At 38.3% G+C, this 24,719-nt stretch overlaps 2 protein-coding genes across 26 annotated transcripts in view; one reads left to right on the top strand and one right to left on the bottom strand.

Annotated features, from left to right (window-relative positions):
• Nucleotides 1-4,279, top strand: part of APBB2 (amyloid beta precursor protein binding family B member 2) — a 159,618-nt gene extending 155,339 nt beyond the window's left edge. For all 21 annotated transcript variants that reach the window (XM_084516510.1, XM_084516503.1, XM_084516506.1 and 18 more), the window contains one exon: nt 450-4,279. In XM_084516510.1, coding sequence (XP_084372636.1) covers nt 450-617 — 168 coding nt within the window. In that variant the 3' untranslated portion in view covers nt 618-4,279. The remainder of the gene's footprint in view (nt 1-449) is intronic.
• Nucleotides 3,802-22,917, bottom strand: NSUN7 (NOP2/Sun RNA methyltransferase family member 7). Of its 5 annotated transcripts, XM_084516518.1 has the most exons (16): nt 22,672-22,917; nt 22,464-22,546; nt 21,302-21,365; nt 19,591-19,950; nt 19,140-19,198; nt 17,440-17,570; nt 15,957-16,109; nt 14,449-14,632; nt 13,315-13,525; nt 12,485-12,628; nt 11,541-11,642; nt 10,922-11,036; nt 8,588-8,705; nt 6,273-6,920; nt 5,486-5,541; nt 3,802-5,279 (listed from the first exon to the last, which is right to left on the bottom strand). In XM_084516518.1, the coding sequence occupies exons 4-15, from the start codon at nt 19,901-19,903 to the stop codon at nt 5,521-5,523; spliced, it is 2,199 nt and encodes a 732-aa protein (XP_084372644.1). In that variant the 5' UTR covers nt 19,904-19,950; nt 21,302-21,365; nt 22,464-22,546; nt 22,672-22,917; the 3' UTR covers nt 3,802-5,279; nt 5,486-5,520. The 5 variants fall into 5 exon arrangements, with proteins under 5 accessions (XP_084372644.1, XP_084372643.1, XP_084372646.1 ...); XM_084516517.1 differs by having other exon boundaries at nt 3,802-5,541; XM_084516520.1 differs by lacking the exon at nt 5,486-5,541.
• Nucleotides 22,918-24,719: the final 1,802 nt, after the last annotated feature.

Raw genomic sequence — 24,719 nt, 5'->3', positions numbered from 1 at the left:
TGATCTATTTAATGAGTTTGAAATGTCAATTTAGTGTGCAATGCCCCTTTAACGTCTTACCTCCACCAGTGTTTCAACACCTGTGTAAGGTAGAGATCTCTTCCTTTGTTACAGAAGTTACCTAGTGCTGGAAAAACACTGTGCTTAGAGCTGTGTTATACAAGGCAGTGACAGTGCACTGAAAAATAATTCCTGTTCAAGAACAGATGAATCCAGAAAACTTATTTTTCAATTTACAAAGGGTTGTTCCTATGAATTAGTATAGCACATCCGTCATGTGCTAAAGAAGAGACTGACAGACCCACGTCCCCATTGACAACTAGGGTTGTTTGTCACAGTTAAAATGGAGGTTTGACTGTATTTCATGAGAAAATATTAAAAATGTATTTTAAATGCTCTGAAAGTGTTGGACACAGTGAGGATTGCAGAATGCTTTTGCTCTGTTGCAGTTACGGTATCAGAAGTGCTTAGTAGCCAGACCACCTTCACAGAAAGTTCGGCCACCCCCACCTCCTGCAGATTCGGTGACAAGAAGAGTTACAACTAACGTAAAAAGAGGAGTGTTATCCCTCATTGACACTTTGAAACAGAAACGCCCCGTCACCGAGATGCCCTAGCTGCGTACAAGAGAAGATTCTCCTAACGTTTAACTGCAGATAACAGTAGCTACACTAAGGAAAATGAACTGAAAACGTTTGGCCTTCCATTTCAAATTGCTGATGCTTTGTCTTCAGAGAATTTATCCTTATCAAAACAATGTTAGACAAGCATGTTCTCTCGTTCTTGCCACCATCGTGTGATATGAAAAGAAGCATGAATAATTTTTTGCTGTCAGTGAGTTACACCATGAGCAATGGAAGGTCTGCTTGACTGTAAATACATGAACATTACTGAAACTCACACAAAAAAAGAATATGGCCACGTCCTTCCCAGTGAACTCATGCTAAAGTCCTTGGAATGAGTGATGCCAGAGTTGATAGGTTCACCGTCCCGAGCTGGATTTGCCACAAACCAATCTTAAATCCTACCGCACTTTGCTCGGTTTTCAACACTGGAGTAGGTACTAAGGATCAGCTGCCGTTGAATTACTGTAGATTAAATACCAAGTTTTATTTTTTACTGAACTACACCTGTTAGTTTTAAATTGTTTGTCAGCATTGGTCTAGCAATCACTGCAGCATCTCCCTGACGTGCTTTTGAATCATTGCGTCATTTGATCGCCTGTTTCTACATTATGGTTGTAAAGAAGAATCATGTCTGATACCAAACCAATGCTGAAAAATCAAGGAGTGTTTTCAGTAATTGAGTACAGGGTGACCCACTGAAGCTTTTCATTTTTAAACATATAAATGCAAATGTTCGCAGTTAAACTCATTGTCCCGAATCTGTCATTAATCCATCAGAAATACGATTTGTTCCACACAGAGCTCATACCAACCAGGAATAAGAAAGAATCGGTAGTTTTACCCTCTTAAAACTCTTACAGAGACTAAAATGTTGCCTATCTTTTCCATATGAGTATTTGATTGTATGTTTAATTAATTTTCTGGTTGCACAACTCCCCCTTCCCTTCAGTTTGTTGCTGAATACTTAGGCTGTCACAAAAAGAACAATCATATTTTTTATTTGCACAATTCAATGAAATTTCTTTTACTTTTAATGCTCTGTGACAGAATAATGTGAGAGATGTTTTCTAACAGGGCAGTGCTTCAAGTGGGACAACTTAATTTCAATACTTTTGCTCCAAAGGCCTCCTGTAATTGCCTTGATCCACACAGTAGTGCAGATCCTGACAAAGTTGGCACAGTATTGCCCCTTGAAATTGTACTTAATGCTAATCTTCAACTGCAGTTACATATCTTTAGTTTCTCCCTTCGCCATCTTCTCTTTAGACCTGCAGGTTGGTACAAATTTTGGAAATGGAAAATTGAAGACATTTTAAACTAGCATTAAAAATGTTTTGCCTCCACTTACAGGTATGTTCCAAACTGTATCTGTCTCTGAAGTCTGTACATTTGGTCACAACGTAATTCTAAAAGAACGTTGCCAATGCTGTTTTTTACAAGGACTGTTTATTTTACTCTACTAGATTGTTCTAAACAAATAATTTTATTTTTTTTTCATATTGGAAGAAATCAACAGCAATACCTGGGCAAAGCAAATTGAGAATAAAGGGGAAAATAATTATGATTCAAGACATTTCTGCATGGAAAATGTAGAACTATTAGAGTAAACTCAGCCTAAGGTATGAGCAGGTGTAGGTGAAGGCTAGCTATGCAACTGTGGACATCTAAACTGGAGGAGCTGAGCCTCCTCTGATCTCTGCATGACAGGGAGTCTGCACCCATGGCAGTGGAGCAATTCTTTCCTTTCCTGCTGCCTCCTTTGGACCAGATCTGTTGTTCGTACAGTTGGAAGCGAAGTCAGATCAGCCTAATGTGAAGAAACTTAGAGAAATCAGCCAGGTCTCTGAATGTGATCCAGTTGGCTACTTGGCTGTGCGGATGACAGGTTATGCCAAGCAGGCAGGGAAAGCTGGAGGTGATGGAAGGCAAACCCACCCCATTCAGGATTTGGATTTGCAGCTGTTCTACAAAGAATTTTAAGCAGTATAATCCAGTTTGGTAGTTGTACCTACACAGTGCTGAGTCTCCCCAAGAGAGATACAGACTCTGTGTTTAAACTAAACCCCCACTTAAGAAACAGCAGTGTAAAGGTAAGAACCTGGGCGAAGAACCTTTACACATCCATGTCATCAAGGCTAGAACATCTAGTTAGCTTTCACTAGCAAAACATGCAGCTGCAGGAAGGGCTGAAGGAGAAGACAGGTATTTGAAAAGCTGTAGTCACTTGCCAATACATGTTTTGAGTTTTGTGTCCGTTACCAAAATGCTGTTGATTTTGCAAATATTTAAGCAGTGTGCCAAATGGTCTGAATACATTTGGCCCTTTTGCTGCAGCAGAACTCCTTATTTTCCAAAAAATTAAACACACCCAGGTGTTTGCAGAATCAGAACTATTTTGCAAAGCCCATTACTTTTTGTTAAACAATCTATCAAGACACTTTCACCATGGCCAAAAATGTATGTATGCCATACGTGTGTTTGAGTAATTGTCACTGTTTTAGTTGATGTTCTAGCAACCCTTCAGTTATCTATGCATTTTTTTATAATACCTAGTGATTCTGTAGGCAGGCAGCCATGTTCAGTATGCCTTGTATGTCTGATGCCATATTTTAAATTAACCTGTTAAATACAGCTTAAAATATTTTTATTTTATTTATTCTATTTTTACTGAAATATTCTGCATTATTATGTTGATGTATTGTCTTTACTGGACGTGATCTTGTAACATTCTCTACTCTGTATACTATAGGTTGCCTAAAAAAGGCAAGCCTTGTAATTATTTGTAGTCACATTTTTATTGAAGCCTGTAGAAAAATCATGTAAAGCAAAGCTAATTTCTTAATTTTTTCAATGCAAGTAGTAAGTTAGAGGTAAGTATCACATGTCAGTCATGTCATTAATGTGCTCCCTTGCAGAAGCAAGGAGATTTATATTCACAGTCGGAAACTAGAGATAAAAGCCTTTCTTTTGAAATCTGCAGTGCTGGCTGTAGGTTTTATTTAAGCCACTTACTTTCATTTGAAGGGGGAAAATGGGATGCGGGAGATGTAAGGCCACAGAGGCCACCTACAGGGGGGTTAAGTGGGAGTAACAAAAATTGCATGGAAGGGGCATAGAATCCACTCACAATAAAATGAGTTCTTAGTGATAAACATTATGTGCAGAGCCACCTCTACCTCTTGAAACAAGAGGCCCCTCTGTGATAGGAAGAAAAGCTGGGGAGTATCTAATAGCTTAGGCCAGTTCTGTGTAATTTACTGAGAGTTTGACATCCCTTTTAATTTTATCAAGCATTTCATAGGTCATTGTTTGATTAGGGATCTAAAATTGTTAGTAAAGCACCCACAGAAAACAGAACTTTATTTCAGCAGCTAATCGGGGCTCAGCCTTTACAGTGTTACCAGTAATGCCATGATTCCTTCCTCAGGCAGGTCAGTACGTTACTAAAACTTGTGCTGTACAATCAGCAGAAGAAAGTTGGATTTATTTTAACAGCATTAAGAAAGAAGGAAACAGCCACTGTTTATTAGCAGAGCTCAGTCTTGCACAAAGCACCGAATTGACACTGAAAAGGATTATTTTCCCTGCTGTTGACCACTTCTGCACATTTAAATGTAATCTGTTCTGAGAATAAATTTAGCTGCATAAAATAATTGTCTCAGCTGTTACTGGGCCATGGAACTGGAAAATTCTTTTTTTTTTTTTTTTTTTCAAATTGGGAGGGAAAAACATACTGGTTGTTTAGAGTCAATGGAGCTTTTTGCATCTGGAAACCTGAATTAACAGTTTCTAGATGAAAGTTACAAATATGCAACTAGTTTTCTGCCACTTAGTTATGAAAGATACAATGTTACTGTAAAAAAATCACTTTTAAAGTGTTTGAGTACTCAGGCTTCTATCTACAAGACAGCTGAAGTTAGCCCTAGATATCGCCACCATGCGATGTTTGGTGCTTGCAGAGTAAGCTGGTGACCTGCACAATCAAGTTCTTCACTAGGGCTCTTTGATATTTTTGTTCAGTTCATAACTGGTTTAGCCTCCACAACGTTTCAGAGACTCGAACCTCGCCAAGCAAGATAAGGCCAATGGTGGAACACCGTGATGTTTGTTATGGAAGTAGCCCTGCATAGCTGTCATCAGACAAGTGTGTGTTCATCTTGAAGTCATTTCAATAACAACTAATAAATGAGTGACACCAATTTTGATACATATATTTTTTTAATTTGAGTTCATTTCTGTAACTACAAAATCTGTTATTTTTAAGGCATTTAACAACAGTATTTAAAAAAACACACTCCTTACTTTCCTTTCCTTTTGTCTAGCGTTGAATCCTCCTTTAAGATGGTTTTGAAACAAAATGGGGATTTCTTTTCAGTTCTATCCATTAGAAGCATGCAGGTCTAGATACATCCTTAGAGTTTCTCCAGAAACAGAGCTTATCCTTTTCTTGGAACAGGTAAGGAGCACAGGTACACAAGGATATACAGCAGGTGAGTGATGATTAAGTACAACAGCTGGTGAGGATTAAAAACACTAAGAGAAGTGTTCACTGATTTGGTGAGGCACTGATATTTACGTGATGAACACGAGGCAGCTGTCTACACTGGTGGTGTAATACATCCTTTTTTCCTAAAGCTCATCCAGCTACATTGACTGGTGCTAAGGGAAAACATACACGTGTTAAAACATTTTCTCTGGATAGGTCTAAATCCTAACAATCCCCAAATTACCTCTTACAGTCGTTTTGTCAGTTTGCCATTTTCATACTTACATTGCCACATTTAACAATAAATCAGTTATTAAAAGTGTGTGTCCCTTTCATGCTATGCTCAGACTATAAAACAAGTGTAGGTATTTACCAGTTACTCTTCGTTTGCTTGCAGCAGGGAGCAGGTTAGAATCCCACAGCTAATTTCTAAAGAAAGACAAACTACTCTGTGCTTAGTCATTATTCAGATGATTAGCAATACTATTTATAAAAATAACCTACTTTGACAGTAACGCCTCTTTTCAACTCAGATGAGTTGTGGCATTGTCTGACATTACATTATTATGACTATTCATTATTTTTAGTATCAGACTATCTAGTTTCCACTGATGATAGTTTTTAAGCACTTGGGGGTAAAAATTGAAGGAATAAGTATTAGAAAGCAAACCATGTGTTTGGCCAGGTGCTGTACAAAATTTCACACCCAGTCAGAAATATAGCTGAGCTACCTGGCTTACTGTGCAAGGCTTAGTTTCCATGTGTCACAGTCTAAAACGTAATTTACAAAAATGTTTTCTAGCACTTGTAAACACAAACAATCATTTACTAAATGTAGGTTCACTCAAATATGTGAATATATATTAAATGTTCATACAGATGTATGCAGGTCATAGGCAAAAAGAAAGCTATGCTTTAACTAGTCATTTTAAAGTGTAGAGCAAGAAGCTGTAGTATTTTTTTTACCTCACTCCCCCAGTGGTCTACCAGACTTATACATCTAGACTGCATTCACTTTAAAATGTAATTACAGATTTTACGTGATTAACATGGCTATTTCCATCCAGGTATCCCATAGTATGTTTCCCATAGTTAGATTATCCTGAATAATGATAAACTGTAATGCAAGTGTGTAAATGAATATATTCAGGAATCCTTACCTTTTCTGTAAATCTGGAGGAAAGTTTAAGGACCCTTAAAGCCACGGCCGATTCCTTAGCACGGTTGGTTTGACGACTTTTAGGCAGAGGTGGTGGAAGCGCCCTGTCACTCATGCTCTTTGCTCCAGTCCGATCAAAATAGGAACTGGAAGTTGGCATCCCGGGTTGGGGACATCCATATGGTGATATCACTGGAGGAAAAACAATTTCCACAGGCTTCAACACAACCTTCTTACGTTCTGCGCGTGCCTTTCTGGCAAGCATCTGTCTTCCGTGCACCTTGCCAATGGATGGCAAATGAGCTGTGTGTTTCAGCACTCGAGGAAGACCTGTGCCTGCAGCTGGGCTGACAGGTTTCTTCAGTTGAACATAACTGACTGGTTGGCTGACGTTCTTTTTTCTCAGTTTAGTTACTGCTTTAGATACTGAAACTGCAGTATTAATATTAGATGGTGATGGAACTTTATGGTGATGGAACTCAGCCCTCCCTGGCTTTGTACCACTAGCAGTAACACCATTTCCATGTTCTGTCACTTTCCATTGCTTTTTTTCATCGTCCTTTGTTTCTTCTGCAGTGCTGCCCAGTAGTCCTTTAGATGCAGCACGAGCCAAAATGTCTTGAACGGACACATTTTCAGAAGAATCTTTCTGAAAATTTCAAAGGAAACAATAATACATCTACGCCACAGCTGTAAACTCATCACATTGATCCGATTCCTCAGAATTTACCCACAAGAAAAGTATGGCAGACTCTAGCAGAAATACTTCAGTCACATTTGATAAACAGTAACTATTTATTCAAGAAATAAATAATATGGCTGTTGGGTAAAGTGGTATCTGCACAGTTGCTCTTCACAGACTTTGCCCTGAAAAGTAGAAATGAATTCTGGACTTTTTAATGCATCTCCCTTATTGATTTGCTTTGTAACATATCTATAACACTGTGTGTGAGAGAGAAATAATTACTAAAATACAGAATTATTAATAATAATGTCAAGCATGACTGATTTTCATGATACTGAAAATCTCTGTTCATAATACATAAGCAAAGAACGCAAACTATATTAACTAGGAACTAGGTCAATAGCCAAACACTGGAAGAGAAGCAAGGGGGAAGAAATCATTTAAAACTACACAAAAAGGGTAGATACCTGAAAAACAGGCTGCAGTTTAACTTTTCAGGGTAAGTTTTGTTAGAAAACCCCAATTTCTAGAGTCTCCTAAAATCTGATCACTGATGCAATTAGGAGCAATTGGTTCTGTGCAGTAGAGTTTCACTGAAAAATGGTTCAAATCAATTACCTAAAACAAGTGTTTCTTTCTCTGATTGGAGAGAATAGGGTAGACATATGTACACACCATGATTAACTAAAACTTACTAGCTCAGAAAGCCAGGTTTGAAAATATTCTATATGGAAAAGAAAGAGGTCAATAATAGATAACCTGAAAGGCTTTTCAAGTGTGATCCTCTTACTCTCAAAAAATATTCCCCTTTTAATTCTCCCCAGGACACACAAGCTTCTTTCAGGCACTGGAATTGGGAGTGTGACAGAAAGTGATACAAATAACCAAATAAGATCTCGTATCTTTAATTTTCAGTGGAATTTCTAATTAGCTCCTCCTGCTTTCTTCTTTTGGTGAAGAAAGTCTGACTTTCCTCAGCCACAAGATGAAAAGCTTGATGCTAAGGGGTACAAACCATCCCTGCAAGGCCTTTCCTCAGACTTTTACATTTAGCCAGCAAAAGCCTTCTGCTTTTCAACCCAGATCTGCATATGCCTTAGTTTTGGAAAGAAACATTCATACCTATTTTAGTAAAATTATAATGAAGTTTTAATCCCTACTGCTGACATTGCCTGCTTTGATACTGGCAAAGCTTGGTGATACATACAGACCTAACGTATAACTTCCCTAGACACCATTTATCACGATTCTCAATCAAACTGCATATTCTATTCCAAGGTGTGACAACAGTGTATTTCCTCTAAAACTGTTCCTCACACAGACCTAGATTAAGCGACTGCTCTGACCACAAACTGCTCTGACATAAAAAGCATGTTGGAAAGCTGTGCTAAACATAAAACCCTAGGAGTTGCACATTTCAATTATCTCTAGAAAATCTGCAGCATTGCTCCCCTGATATTCGGTCTTTTTGAGACATCCAGAGATGAGCAAGGTTTTTGTGTGTGTGTGTGTGTGTGTGTGTGTGTGTGCACGTGTGTTTTTAAACTGTTCCATTTTATATATTCTTTTGTGGAAAATGACAATATTCTTTTTCTGTGTAGCGCTTTTAAATTGTAATTTTCTTAGCTTACCTCTCTTGCTATAATAGCTAGGAAACAGCCACTGGAAATTTCTGATAGTTCTGTTCTGAAAAAGAAGTCAGGGCAGGACTCTGGATTGGAGCATGTAGGAAAAACAGGAGGAATAAGCCTACAGAAAATAAAGAAATGACCAATAGATATTATTTAAGGATATAAAAGAGGGTAAATGATATATTAAGAGCAATTTCCAAATTATATCTTGCAATGACAGTTTTATGAAGCCTATTTTCACTTTAAAACAACAACAAAAAAAAAAAAAAGGCAACTCAAGACAAACATGAGAACTCAACCATATTAACCACCAAATGCTAAAATGCTAATCCTTAGTCTGATTGCTATATACAGGTCACTGTTACCATGAGTCTATTTAATGGATGAGCTGACCCTGAAAATTAATGCAGAATTTAACTTAAATTTGATATGGCCAAAAGAAAAGCCATGAATGGTTTGGAGTCTCTCCTCCATACACCTGTTTGCAATGTGTACTCTTATGTAAGGTAGAGCCTTTGCAATGAACTATATCCTTAAAGAAAGCTCAGCGTGAAAAGTGGGTACACATTTGAAAATGCCCTTGACATTTTCACAGCCATAAGACTGGCTGTTTGACCGCAAACTCCAGCATGGCCTTACCATTTTGTTTGACACCACTCCAGCAACGCAGAATAATTCCAAAACACCTAACACACATTAAGTGCAACTGGCCCGAGAGTTTCCTGAGAGTCCTCCATTTTCTTGGAAAACCAAATTAGTACTAAGTAGATGTGTGATGATCACACAGGGTGTTGTATTGGGATAACCTGTTTCTCTCACAGCCACTACTCCCAGCACAGGTGCCAGTAGTTATGTGACAGTTTTTCATTCTATTCTGCATTATTTTAGTCAAACGTTAGCTAATTCTAAGGAAGGTGCCTGAGGAACTGTCATAAGTAATAAACAGCTCCAGCTTTCACCTTAAGACAAGTATCTTCCCACTACGTATTTTATTTACGGCATTCTGTTACTGCTCTGTTTACACTGGCTACCAGCAGCTTTATTACAGCAACAACTATGCATGGAAAAAGTCCAAGATCTGTGCGTGACAATGAAGGATTCTGGAGTTGGCATTTATGAAGTTCCAGCAGTCTTCACTCACAAATTTGCTCAGGTCTGCAAAAATTCTAATGTAATTTCACCTTCCCTTTCCTACCATCTGAGATTTGAAAGTAAAAGTATAATTTGGTGGTATGACAAGTTTCATAACATTGCTGTAAAACATAGATCTGTTTTTTTGACTTTGGGGAAAAATTTGGGTGAGGGGGATTTTTTCCTGAAAAAGTCAAAGCTCATGAAAAAAATCCTTTTTTTTTTTTTAATAAGTATTAAATTCATTATTTATATAACAAAACTATGTACTATTTATGTTCAAATAATTCAGAGACCTTTGTGTTCCAAGGTCCTCATAATTCACCTGCAGTAATAGCTGCATAGACTTCAAGACATGACAGACTAACAGAATTTCAAAGCCTAAAGGAAAAAATAATTTAGAGTAGGAGGCCACAAACACTTTGGGACTAGCACAGCACCACTGACAAGACATGCCCTGCTTTCATTCATACCATTTGGAGTAAAGTTTCCAGCTTTTCTACCGATGACTTGAAAGAAAGATGCATTTTATTGTACTGTATCTTAGCACGTGTAACGTCTTTCTTTTTAAAGTCTTTGGATTGGTCATAGTTAATATTTAACATTTTAATCATACGAAATGTAAATACACTGAATGCTGTCTTGAACCACAGTACCTTTCCTCAGGATGGCCAAGTCATTAGCTTAATCTAGGATAGTTAAATAAATAAATAAATAAATAAAGACAGTATTATTCTCTCATGCAACAAAAACTCTACCTGCATCCTGTAATCAATTGTTTTATCTTTGTGCGAGCAAGTACCAACTGTCTGCATTTATGCAACTGACTAAAAGGAATATCAAAACATCCATCAGACTTCTAACAACTTCTTCAGCTGACAAGGATGACAGCTGACATGTTTTAACTACATATACAGTATGCACACAAACACACATACTTTCTTCATCTATATATATTTGCATTGTGATTACACAGGATGCTCTGTAACCGTAACATGTTCGCCCCTCAAGAGTCCATTCATCTGAATACAGGCACGAACTGTTGAGCAGCAGAGGTTCTCGTTCTATATTATGTTCTCATTTTAAGACTTACCTTCTTCCTCATTTTCCTTTTTCCTAGGACTGATCATTCTAGGTCAGAAGCTGAGAGCACACTAGCAGGCTCTAGGGTAAGAATTATAGACAGAACCACTCATTTCATACCTAAATCGTTTTAGTTTATGTCCTTCCACACCAGATTCCAGTGCTTTTTTCACTACTAGTTCATTCTCTTCTGGGTAAACCGAAGAAGTGCAGTAAACAATAGCTTGTACTTTAACTACAAAAATAAAAATATATATACAATAATAAGTGCTAAAATTCTTCCTATACACAGTGGTTTAGTATGAACCAAAAGCAGCATAAAACTTATGCATGTATGTCACTTTTACCAATGACGTATATTAAAAAAAACTATGTGCAGGAGGATAATCAAAACCTTTTCAAATATTTGCAGATTTCAGCACAAATTCAGGGCTGCATCCAGTCTTTTCACATAGATGCTAATGGGAGGGGGTGAAGAAAGTAGCAGCATGAAGAAGGAGTCAGAACCAAGTATGACTCAGCCCATTCTCCACACAAACCTGAAGATAATTGTATTAATGGCTGGTGAATATTACAGCACAGAAATATCCTTAGTGTTGTGAGGAACATTATTTAGAGCTTTTGGTTACACACTTGCTGTTAATAATCAGCATGTCTTGAACAATACTACAACTGGTTGTAGTACAGTGAAGCTGATAGTACCAGGTGTCCTCAGAAGCCTGAGAGGCAGCACACTCACATCTCATTGCATGCATCAACTCGGTAAGCTGCCGCTCAGCAAGACGACAGAGTTTATCCTTGGACACAGATCCTTGTAAAAGGTCTCTTAGCAATCCTGCATCTAAATACAAAGAGTTGTAAATTTATTAATACTCCTGTTATTAGCGTCTTAAAATTCAGTTCTTAGCAGAAAAAGCTTTGGTAACAAACTATCATTACTGGTGCAGTGGGAAGGTAGGCTTTATGAATTACAATACTAAGGAGTACCTAAACAATTCTTTCTTTCTTAAGTTTACTTCTAATTACTACTGCCTCTTCTTTGTTTCTGTTTAATGAGAATTGGACAATGAATAGACTTACATAAAGTCAATAAAGGAACGTGATTAATGGAAAACTGTATACTCACTGGTATATTGAATGATATTTTTCTGCCTATAGTCTTTTTACTTTAGGAAAAGATATATATATAGATATATCTATATATATCTATGTGTGTATATATATATATACACACACATAGATCTATACACATAGATATATATAGATATATCTATATATATCTTTTTTTTTATATATATAGATAGATACACACACAAGCTGCCACCCAGAACAACCCCAAACTTCACACTATTGACTTGAAATTGCTTTTACAAAATGCTCTTAATCCTTCAGTGCCACACAGAAAGATTTTTTTTTTTCTTATTGAGAATCCTAAGCTAGGCCAAATATACTCCCAGTCATTTTATGTAGAAAAATCGTAATTGATTTTACATTATTCTCTTTTGTACAAGTAGACTACTGTGGAAATCCATTATACACACAGATTTATGCAAGTCATGTAATGTAAGTTTTACAGTAGTTAGAATTCTAAAAGGAAGTTTTGAGGGAAAGGGGTGTTTTGTTTTTGTTTTTGTTTTTTAAATTACAATGAAAAAGTTTATTAAAAAAAGTATCAAAAGTTACCTCCATGTTCACTTAAAATAAAATCTATTGGATTACTGAAACCCAGTCCAGAGCATTGTGGTATCAACAAAATCACTTTTGCGTTTTGAAGTCTGGGATCTGTTGGTCGAATCTCAGTAAAATCTTCATATAACAACTGAATATCTGAAAGAAAACAAAAATAGAGTGGGAGGGAGGAAACTCGGTGGTTCCACAAGAAGGCAAGCCTGCCTAATTTTAATGTGGTAAGGTTGAAGAAACAATGGTGTTCCACAAATTGCCATAGAGCTACAGCCTGCTAGACCAGATCCTCTAAAGTATGTCCCGCTGATTTCAAACAGCCAGAAGGATTAGGCCTTACAGACTTCCACTGAAGAGACTGATAATGGGGTGCCAGTCTTGTTACAGTCTGTTCTGATCACGTCCTCTGAGTAAGCTGGATGAATGCATAGATTTTGGATTAATGTTCTTACAAACAGGTATAAATCAACCTGAAAGCAACAGCCAAGGCACCAAATACACTGATTCCAAAGTTCCCAGACACCAACCATTAATATATTAACTACTTATGTGGAGAACTTCGGCATGACCTATCAGGAGTCTGAATCTATGACACGATTAATCTGCAAACTTGATAAGCTTGAGTGTAAATGAAGAGTTCTCAGTTCACCTTGTAACAAAAAATAAGTTGTTACTACCCTCCCAAACCCTCAAACAAGTGATACTAAATTCTGATAGAATTATCGTATTTATAGATATCACAAACATGTAACATATACTGATCTCACATCTATAGAGATATCACACCTACATAACAATACCTTATGCAAATCACCTGTTTAAACACATACTTTCACATCCCATATGATTGAACAAGCTCCTCAGTTCATCTGCTTTTGCTGAAGATTTTACACCACAAACAAAAACTCTGGACATGCTGCGATTTCTCAGCGCTGACATATGGGCGATGGTCAGATGGGAACCTACATGAGCCACTATAACGTCGCCATCCATATTCAGCAGCGCCTGTACAGAGTGTACAGCAAGACTGCGGGACTTATCCTACAAAATAATGACACAAAAAATTAAATACGACCAACTAATTTGGTTTCTCACAGTACCACCCTTTTCCAAATTAGGAAGTTATTTCACTGTTTTCATGACAAACAGGAAAGAGGGGAGAAGAAAAATTAATCAGATATAGCTAATATAGGATTTAAAAAAAAAATACAAACTCGAACATCTGAAGTCAAACTCACTAAATTTAAATAGTTTAATGCTTAATGGAACATAGTATCTATACGTGAAAAGAAATGTGTGCGTATTATCCCCTTAAGAGGGGACTCTTAATGACAGTTCCAGGAAAGACAAACATGGTACATAACATGCAAAATTCATCCTCAGGTGCAGCTTATCAAGGAAAAGTAAAGCTATTCACACAGCTCCAGAAGGAGAGCGATATAGGCGAAATGAAGCACTTACAGATTAAAAAGTAGTATTTTGCTTAAGTTCGGACAACACAGAGACAGATTTGCACACAGAAAGTATAGACAACACGTGTAAATCATCTCACACTACAGATACTGAAGAGGAAAAAGTGACATATATCAAACATCTCTATCAAATTCCTTGAAGTGGCAGAGTGAAGATATGAAGCACAGGTGCAAACTTTTGGACAAAATCTGGCAAACACTTACGTTAGGGGTGGGAGAGCAGCACTAAGTTCACATTAGTATCTCTATATACACATCAGTCAAGAACCACCTTGTCCCACTAGAGAGAAATGGAGCTTTTCAGGGTTCTGTTTCCTCACTTTGAAAATTTTTAAATAGTAACATTCAGAATTTGCTTCCATAACCTATTGAGAGCATGTTTATGCCTGAACAACTGAATAGGACGGTCACACAATATGTAACTTCATCCTAATATTATATTATTTTAGTTTGCAGATTAGTATCACTCACTCAAGGGTGACATCAACTCACCTGTAATAAGAGTTTGCAGTCTGCAAAAAGATCTGAATTCAGCAGTTCTTCTTTAAGAGAGGAAGGAAAAAACAATACATCGTGGCAATGCTGGTCCATACAGTAAGTGTAACGGTTGAAGTCTGACACAGATTCAACTTCTGTGAATCCCTTATTCTTCAGATCTCTGACGACATCTTGAAGGCTGTTAACATACAGCCCTGACCATTAAATATACAGTGCTTATTTAAGCAGTATAATTCACGTTGATATCGATGACCTGGATTGTTGCCTTTAGTGATTTCTTAGTGGGTGTTGCCTTTAGACTGATTTCTTTAATGTGTATGTACACACACCTCTGCAGGCACGTAAAACATTTATTGTATGTGTATCTAAAACACATATTTTTACAGACTAAACACACAAACAAATATAAAAACATAAAATTGTAATACTGCCTAATGCAGGAGGAGAATTCACACTATTTAAGACATCTAAGTTCCATTTCAAAACACTTAAGTTACTAAGTCTGAGTAAGTCTGATAACAGAAATTAAGAAAGAGGCACGTGTCTCCAGAGGATGATTCAAAGCATCAATATTCAACTGTCCGTGTGCTCTGGAGACCCTCTAGCAAATTTACTGCTGAAATAGCTTGGTTCTTTCAATTGCTTTCAAAGTAGTTCAGCTCACCAATGAATTTAACAGCTAATATCTGAAGTAATCCTTCTGTAAACATAATGAAGTTAGAAATGCTGAGGTTTGAAATTCGAATATAATGAAGATTTAAAGGTATATACACCAAGACTTGTTTGTTGAAATGCAGTTTTAGATAGTGCTATAAACTTATATAGTACTTTAAATGCAGAGCCAACACTGCAGCTTTCAGACTAATCTTAGCTAAACTTTACAAAATTACAACTGGTGTAAAACACCTTTATCTTAAAAAGCCTGTAATGTAAGCACAAAACACTGATCCAAAACAAAAGTATTAAAATGTTTAAAACAAGATAAAATGCATTATCTGTATAACAAAATGCATAACAAAATAACCCAGTATGGTTTAACTTATCACCATGGGACTGGGAGCACTAGTGTTCATATGGAGTGATACACTGATTAATGATTTTTAAAAGTGTATTTTAATTGCACATTTATGCTACCCTTACAGAATAAACACCAATTTTAAGTATTGCACCTGTCTCTGCACCCTTGGCCAATGTTATCACTTACAGCAATACACCCACTTTTTAAGAGTTTTTCATCCACATAGTTCTTTTTAACTTTCTAAAACAACAGAATATAACAAGCTCTATCTTTCATTTACAGTTTATGAATACCATTACTGCAATATATAAAAACTTCCAAAAAGCATAAGGCAATGTTACTGTACTAAGCAGCATTTACTACAAGAAACTTAAGTTCCTGGTAATAATATAACCTGGAAATTCCAAAACAAGTGTATGGGACCTATGTGATGGCATATGTAAAAAAAAAAAAAAAATGTTATGTGATACTTTTAAGATGTTACCTGGTCTTAAATGTATTTATCCAAACACACAAAGGTAAGGCAGAAGCCCTTTGTTCATGCTTCCGTATGGTTTCTGGTAGGATATATTCAATTGAAAGAGCATCATGTTTAATGCGATATCTTGCTAGTGCAGCTGCCAATTTGATCCTAAAACTACAAAACATAGTCACATGTTTAATACGTTTCTACCAATGTTTGCACCAACTACTGACATGCAACAATTCCATTACAATAGTGTCTTGCTCAGAAACCAACAGCAAGACTGTGCTTTGCAAGCTGTTATAGAAAATACATAGAGGTATTTTACTATATACTGGTATAGCTGAAACTATTTTATTTGAATACACACAGGACTAGAATTCTGACAAGTGACTCCACAAGTCAGTTTTCTCACCTTTAAAAGAACAAGGCAAATATGTATTAGAACTGCAATCTGTGGAATATAACCACATTTTTGTTAGGTATTTAATGACATAAACACATGCATTTGCAGAATGAGCATCTGAAAAAAGCTGACCTCTAAACATACGCAGAAACAATAGAATTATGATGGAAATCAGGAGTCAGTTTTGTTAGCATAAAATCATAGAATGGTTTGGGTTGGAAAGGACCTTAAAGACCAGGTAGTTTCAACCCCTCTGCCATGGGCCGGGAAACTTTCCCCTAGACCAGGTTGTTCAAAGGGGGATGGGGATCCAACCCAGCCTTAGACACTTCTAGGGATGAGACATCCACAACTTCTCCGTTACATGAAATGTCAGATGAAATATTCCTGGTCTTTTCCTCCTAAAAGCTTTAGGCCTAATCTCGATACACGATACTTCAAACCAAATAAAAATCACTGGTGAGCTACTTCAAATATTAAGATACATTGCTTACTGCCTTGCAGGAATACCTTGCGTTTAGGATGTTCACAAACTTTTGGGGCTACTCTGTAGCTAGCAGCAAAACAATTGTGTCTACCAAATACCAGTTGATTTCTTCAGACTTAGGAAACAAATACTTGAATACTATTTAAAATGTTTATTGTACCTATTGTTTATTTTCTGTCATTACTTAAAATAAATACATATTATCAAAGTTCCAAAACAGCAGCATAGCTAAATAAATGTATGTTATTCCATTACACAACACTTAGGCTCTAAACTCTGCTACTTTCATAAATATGAATGTTTACTAAATATTTCTTCTTTCCTAAAATTGCATGAAAAAAAAAGTTCAACAACTCCACAATAACATAACTTTTTTCTAGTAAAATAATCTAGTGAAGTATAGTTTGTTAGCAATATTTTTCTTAGCTATAAGAATATGAAACTTTCCCTTCAAATCACTTTCTCATCAAAAATTAAAAACAAAGTCCACAAAATTTCAAGATGAAAGGCGTCTGTGATATTCACAAATTAAAAAAAGGCAGTGGTTATAAAAATCTGTTTCTGCTAATATGTAACACACACACAAAAAAAGAAATTCTTAGCATGCATACCTGTATAGAAAATGTTCTATCTTCCTAACTTCTGCTACAGGTTCCTCTTCATCAAAAATCTCTCGTGCTTCAAACTTTCGGTCTTGGAGGTCATAAAGCATCACAACAAGCAAGCTGGTTAATTCATCTGGCTGCAACAGAAAAACAACTGGATAAAGAACATGGCACAAAGCTTGTCTTACTTCTGCAAAGAGATCCATATCAGACAGCAGTCTCCCACATAAGAAGCATAAAAACCTCCAATGAAACACTTCTTTCTGAGAATATGTAAATAATTCCTCATGAAGAATTCGTAAAATTAGTAAACTACCAAAAAAAAATTTAAAAACAACAAAATATAATATTATTTAGCTTATCAGAACTTAAAAACATCCTTTATACACACAGATAATGTAGGATATCTTAAGAACTTTAACTGTTCTCAGAATTTAAACTTGCAAGTTATTTTCTTCTCATAAAGTAGTTCCCTCAGTAGCTAAGGTAACAAAAACTTCCTAGCAATTTGTCTCTTGTAGGATTCTTTGATATATAGCAACTCATGAGCTCAAACAACTCTGCAGTTGGGACAAATGTAAAATTTCTTTCCCATGTCTAAATGTCGGAATAAGGCAGCATTTCCTTAAAGACACTAGTTACAAGAATTTCAGTTGCATCTTACTTTCTCACAAACATGACTGAAACAAGCTAGAAAACTCAAGTTACTAGGGACACACGTGAAACATAACATGTTATTACCTAAGTCTCATTTCCTTACAAGCATAAGCTGAAAATCAAACATTAGTGTTAGATCATTTGCCTACTCACATCAATCTTCGTGATTAACATCAGTTCAAATTCATCTTGTAATTTTCAAAAGGCATCAAAGACTAAACTAGAAGGAATAGCAGATTATTCAGCCACCTCTAGATTTTCTTTTCTCATTACAGCAGGGAAGTATGATGACAGAGTAAGCTGGACCTACTGTTGCCAGAACAAGTACAATGGTTGTACACAATGCAGTTTGTCCAGGAAATTACACTTGGGTTCAGTGCTTTCTTTTGTCTGGTAGGGTTTACTCTATGCTCTCCTCTCACAAGGGGACACAGGTGGCAAGGAAAACACAAAGGGAAGTTATTTATTTTACTGAAAGCATGTTTAATATAAAAACAATGGGAAACCAAAAGAGAATCCAGAAGTTTTCCCTTCAGAAACCCTGATTTCTGTACTTGGGCCAGCCTTGCTGTTATACCCACTAAGACTGGACAAGCTGCACATTGCATTCAACAGGCAGCATCACACTAAGAGGAAGAAAAGGACCCTTGCCTGCAGGACTACTCAGGATGCTCCTGGGAAGTGGCACATGAGTTTGAACTGCCTCATAACAACAAATACACGCAACCCAGGAGTCAAACTTCCTGGTCAAGCACCATAATCTCTAGTATTCTTTTCCTGGCTCACAGACAACATCACAGAGCAGGTAATACACTGCAGTAAGCATTATGGTTCACTCTCCTAGTTTCTTTCTTTGAAGCTTTTAATTCCCAGCATCAGGGTACAACACTCATCTAGTAGCTTCGAGATGAATGCTTTAGGCAAATAACTAAAAGACGGCAATATTTCAGACTCAGGCTACCATCCAGTCAGGATCCTCCGGAAAGATTCTGATTACATCAACTCAGAAAATACAAAATATGTTTCCTTAAAAAAAAATGTTCACTTACTATTGACTGACAAGGGTAAACACAACTGTCTAGCAGTATTTCTTCAAGAAGCTCTTGATCTGGAAAAAAAATATATTCACAAGTTATACTATGAAATACAAGACTATATGCAAGAAAAATAAAAACTTATCAACTACTAGAAAAAAGCCTGGAAGTTTGTATCATGAAAATTAAAGCCAAGTTCACCCACAAACAGTAACAACTCTATGCACAATTATCTTATATGAAAAAACATAGATTTTAAATGCTTGATTCCACAAAACACTACCAACACTTAGATATATTTAAATATTTGAGGGATAGTATTTGTCTAGTAGTAACCTACTACTTCATTTGCAAAAACTTACCCAAATCTCTGCTGCCAGGCTGAAACTAATTGCTTAGATTTTATACACTTTTCCCTGCTACATCACTTCTGTTGGCAATTCTTTGAAAAAAGTTTTGTACTTACATTTCAGAGCATTGAAAGCTAGTTCGTAAGACACACGCTGGGAATACTCATCTTCAAAAGTTAGCGCAGGAGATACTGAGTCATCGCCATACCGCACTAACATCTTATCTTTAGGTTTTTTATTACGAATGCCTTGAAAAATCTTAGCGGCGTTTATGTAGACAGAGTCGTGACAGACATTCTTCCCAATCAGAGTCATTGTTCTTTTCTCAGCAGATCCTTTTACATCCGAAATTTTCATTTCAGTCAAGTGAAAAGTATCATTTGTAACATCCTCATGAAAAGACACCGATTTACTTTTAGAACGTGGCATTCTTCCAGTCCTTGATTGGGCAAGTGCAAGTCACAGGCTTGCTGCCTCTGCAAAAAAAACAAAGTTTGCATTGAATTATGACATTTTCTTTTACTAGAACACTCTTTTACCTTCATTTTCAGATTTTCCATAGAATTTGTTTCTAGGCTCTAATTCTGCAAATACATATATACTTGCGTAAGTCTGTCATAAAATCAGAGAAGCATTTAGGTTGGAGAAGACCCCCAAGATAATCTGGTCCAACCTTTAACCTAGCACTGACAAGTCCACCACTAAACCATGTCACTAAGCTCTACATCTACATGTGCTTTGAAGACCTCCAGGGATGTTGACTCAACTACCTCCCTGGGCAGCCTACTTCACAACCCTTTCAGTGAAGAAAATTTTCCTAATATCCAACCTAAACCTCCCCTGCTGCAACTTGAGGCCATTTCCTCTTGTCTTACCACTTGGTGCTTGGGAGAAGATGCTGTGGTCAGACAAATGTCTTCTTCTGTTGAGAGTCAAGCACCAGTGTGCCTAGTGTTAGGTGCAGCACAGATGGATCCATGGAGCGAATGTAAATTTATTTTACGATGTCATATTGAAACCTAGCAAGTAGTTCTACCAGAAGAAAGCTGTGACTCTTTGCTAGAGTAGAGTTTCAGATTACCTAAATGAAACCAGAACTTGTATGTTTTGAATGAAGAAAAATTTTAAATGCTGTCAAGTTACTTTGTACTAATTCGATCTGAGGACAGATATCCCTCATTTTGCAGAAATGAGGACAGCACCTAACATGGACCTGGAGCTCAAACCCCTCCTCCAGCTGAACACAAAATATTTATTTTGAGAATAAAGTGAACCAATTTTTGTAGTGTCAGGACTTTCAAGCCTTGTAGAATTCCTGATTGTTTGTAAATTCTTTGACAAGCTGCCTTTACTGACACTGCTATTAAGATGATTCAATGAATATGCTTTCCCCAAAGACAAATGTCATCTTAATAAAGATGAGATGACAGTGCTCTACCCTGTGCAGACACACTGCATTGTTGCAGTACTGTTAATCATAGCTTGGATTACTGAACTGTGTGCCAAGCAGAGAACACCAAGCTTGATTAATAGGAAGCTCTGCTGGGAGGAAGTAGAGGGGAGAGAAAAGACCCATTCCATTTATCTGTGGAAGAAATGAATCTCAAACAGATTACTCGGTTGAGGGGAAAGAAAAAACAAACCGTCGAGATCCCAAAGATCCCAAAGCACTGAAAACAGGCAGGAAAGTATCTCCTCACTTCTGGTTCCAAGTCATAATCCACTAAAGCAGTAACAATGATCAAGAAGCCCACTGTTAGCACAACAGTTCAATGAGTACTACCAGTAGCATCACAAGGCAAAAGTGGAGTTGATTGTGTCCATTACCTGTGCAAAGGGACGTAAACATCTCTCTTCTGAAAACATCTGTATTATGGAAGCTGGCAGACTCCTGTAACACAAATTACTGTTATCTAAGTACAAACAATAGCAATGAAGATAAGAAGACTGCAGGTTTCCATTAGTAGAGTAGGAACGTGGCAAGCACTGAGCAATAAGGCAGCTGGGGAACCGAGCTACACAACCTTTCTGCCAGGCAGTGCATCTTAAGAGGCTTCGGGGTGTTCACAGTGGAGGAATAACATTTTTTTTTCCCAGTGATTGAGTAGAGGTCTCAGCAAATATTTGGAGGGTTCAACATCTATAAGACTACAGGAAAGTCCCAGGAACAGCACATAAAGAGAATGTGGGTGACAGGGAATAAAGCCTTTATCTCTTGAACAACAAGCTTGGGGTGGTCTTTGCCCTCAGTCTCTAAACCATTTGAGAAAGAATGATACACCAAACGTCTGCCAGGTATCCTCACAGGATATCCACCAAATACAACTGTCTCAAGGCCATCAGGTCTAAATCATTGAGAGATTTTTCAGTTATCACTTCCCAACACCAGAGGTGCACCACCCTTTCCAGCACGAGGTTTACCAGTGAAGAAAAACTGTGTTCATTTATTTGAATGCTGTTTCAAGCAAAGCTGCCCACAACCCATGCAGTCTTGCAATTACAAACTGAATTAACAGCACTAGACAAATGCACTATTTCTGGCACACAATATAGATCGATATGAAGAGTAAGTCAGAAAAACAAATGCTTCCAGTTTATATGTAACTTCACTTAGATTTAAGTCAACTAACATAAACAGATGGCTTTTAGGATGGCTCCAGCTTTAACTTTATGAACTCAAGTGAACAGAACTATGACATTTACTCACTATAGACTCAAATATACTCACTATTGTGTCAGTTATCACCTACTTTTGGAAGCCTCTACCACAACTAGATTCAGAAACGGCAATAAGCAACCCCTCAGCATTTGGGTTATACCAGGTAAGGCAGGCTGGCCACCTGTTCACGTTAATGGGAATTCACGCTAACAGGAATTGATGCAGAGTGGCTGTGGGCATGGGCGGGGTTCCTTATACATCAAGGGAAAAGCTTTGGCAGCTCCCTACTGTAGTTTACCCTGGTAATCGCATGGGTACGCACAACCATACCTGCTAACATCAGCCGTGACCGTCTGTCCCAGAGCTCCTACAGACTGCCAAGCTTCCCGCAGTCCCAATCTCCATTAACGAAGCTGGACGTGAGGGAAGACGAGTTAAAAACCACCGACGCCAGCCCCACGCACACCCCCCAGCACCCCTTTAACAGCAAACATGCCGAGCCAGGAGGCAGGGACCCACCCAGCAGGGCGCTACCCACCTGCACACCCACCCCACGGGCTCCCCGGGGTGCCCCATGAGCCCTATGCCGGCCCCTGCCCCTGGCGGCGGGCACCGAGCTCCCCCGGGTGCCCCGGGGCCGTTGGGCTCGGGCCGGGGCTCGCCGCTCCTCAGCAGCAGGGAGCCGGGGTGCTGGGGGTGCCCTGCGGGGCCTGGGCCGGCCGGGAGGGGGCTGCAGGGGCCGGGCTGAGCCGCCCTTAAAGGCCGGGAGCTCCCCGGGCCGCCTGAGGGATTGCAGCCGCCATGGAGCCCGCCCTGGCAACGGCGGGGGTGGATCTGTGCGAGCCGTGAGCCCGTGACGGGACCTCGGAGGAAAAGCCCCATTTCTGGGCAGCGAGAGCTCACCCTGTGCCCCTTCCAGGTTTTGGGGCTTAGTGTTTGGTTTGGTTTTGTTTTGTGTTGTTTTCGGTGGTGGTGGTGGTTTCTTTGTTTGTTTTGCTTTGTTTTCAACGTTTACATCCCCATACGGCACGAATTCTTGTAAACTCAACGTCTCCTTTTAAATTATAAATCTTTCATACACACATATTTTACTCCATCAAAACCACCTCCAGTTGCGGGGCTGGAAATTGCTGGATATCGACGCGTAACACCGGTTACCCACCCAGACAAGGCACTCACTGTTCATTTGCACTTGAAATTAACAAGGCGCTCTGAGAGCGTTTTAACCACCTCAACCTCGTTTTTTATTCCATCTTGATACACATAAATGGATCAGGCCTTTATTTACTTCCACGCTTTTTAATGGTTTACAAACAGTTTTTGACACTATTCCTAATAGCTGAGCCATCACCTTGTCAAAAATCTACTTCATCCCCATAAACCTTGTTCCTGTTACATCCTGTTATGGGCAATGCTTAAATTCTGCTGAATAAAGGAAAACAGTAAAATCCCCCGTGATTCAGTTAAAATCTACGATGCCTGACAGCATGTCCTTTCCTGCATGTTGCCTGAGCATCTGCCACATGCAGAAGTCCTAGAAAGTTAAGTTCTTTAGACTCGCTTCTGCAGTAGGACTGCTCAAAAACTGACTAACCAGGATCAGGGGCTAGGTTGACAGTATGTTTAGTATGGCTTAGCACAAATATAGCACATACACATTTTTAGAAATTGAGGCCCCAGACCTTTTGGGGAATGTTATATATGGAGTGGTAATTCGTGTCGAGAAAATGGTTGATATTAATAAAGAAGGGGGAGATGTGGGAGTGTGGCCATGGGGGTCAGCAAGCCCCATGTTTGATGGTAACATCAGACTCTTAACGATGAGGCCATCAGGAATGTAAAAGAGTTTAGAGGGAACAAGAAAGGGTGATACAGGAGACTTCATGCAGTCTCCGGTTTCTTGTTCTCCGTTAAGGCATGGAAGTTTCTGGGTGTTTGCTGTTGCTGTTATATTCAAAGTTGTTTGACCAATGAAAGGTTGTTTTGAAAAGAACTGCTGTGGGGAGAAGGGTATATGAGGGGAGTCTGCCCTCAAGATAAAGAAGGCAACAGGATGAAGTTATGTCATCAATATAGAAGCAGAAAGAAGGAATGAAGAGGAACAGGCTAGCAGAACAGGGACCAGGACAAGAACAGGCACATTGATCGCCTCATGAAGATGGGTTCAGCCAGACTCAGCAAACCGCTCAGAGAAGCTCGCACACAAAGTCGCTGGGAATGGCACACCAGAGCTGGAGAGAAGCTCAAGCTGAGAGAAGCGGAGCTGTGCACACAGCTGCCCCTCGCTGGTAAGCAGCTGCACATTATGGGGAATCATACGTCCTTAGAAACAAACTGTCCTGGTAACCTTACAGCTTATCCTCCTTATTAACAATTGGACAGTTTATGAGCCTGGAACATGGGACCAAATTGAGGTCAAGGTGTGGGACTCTGCTACTAAAGACAACAAGGTTTGTGGGAATAGAAATGTTGTTTTTGCAGAGTTACATTGTTTAGAAGGAGGGAATGTGGTACTGAGATATGCTTACAGTGATAAGAAAGTTTAGCAGGCGACCTTGTAAAATGCAGACAATCAGACTCCTTAGG

This window comes from Aythya ferina (assembly GCF_964211825.1).
Source record: "Aythya ferina genome assembly, chromosome: 4".
In the NCBI taxonomy this organism is placed as follows: Eukaryota; Metazoa; Chordata; class Aves; order Anseriformes; family Anatidae; genus Aythya; species Aythya ferina.
This window is presented reverse-complemented; position numbering and strand designations above follow the sequence as displayed.

Excerpts from the sequence above, each read along its gene's own strand:
- NSUN7 (XM_084516516.1), bottom strand. The coding sequence starts at position 19,903 with ATGCCACGTTCTAAAAGTAAATCGGTGTCTTTTCATGAGGATGTTACA. Across the intron at positions 12,629-13,314 it reads CAATCATATGGGATGTGAAA|ATATTCAGTTGTTATATGAA; the intron begins GTATGTGTTTAA and ends GTTTTCTTTCAG. Across the intron at positions 11,643-12,484 it reads TATTTTAAGTGAACATGGAG|ATGCAGGATTGCTAAGAGAC; the intron begins GTAACTTTTGAT and ends CTTTGTATTTAG.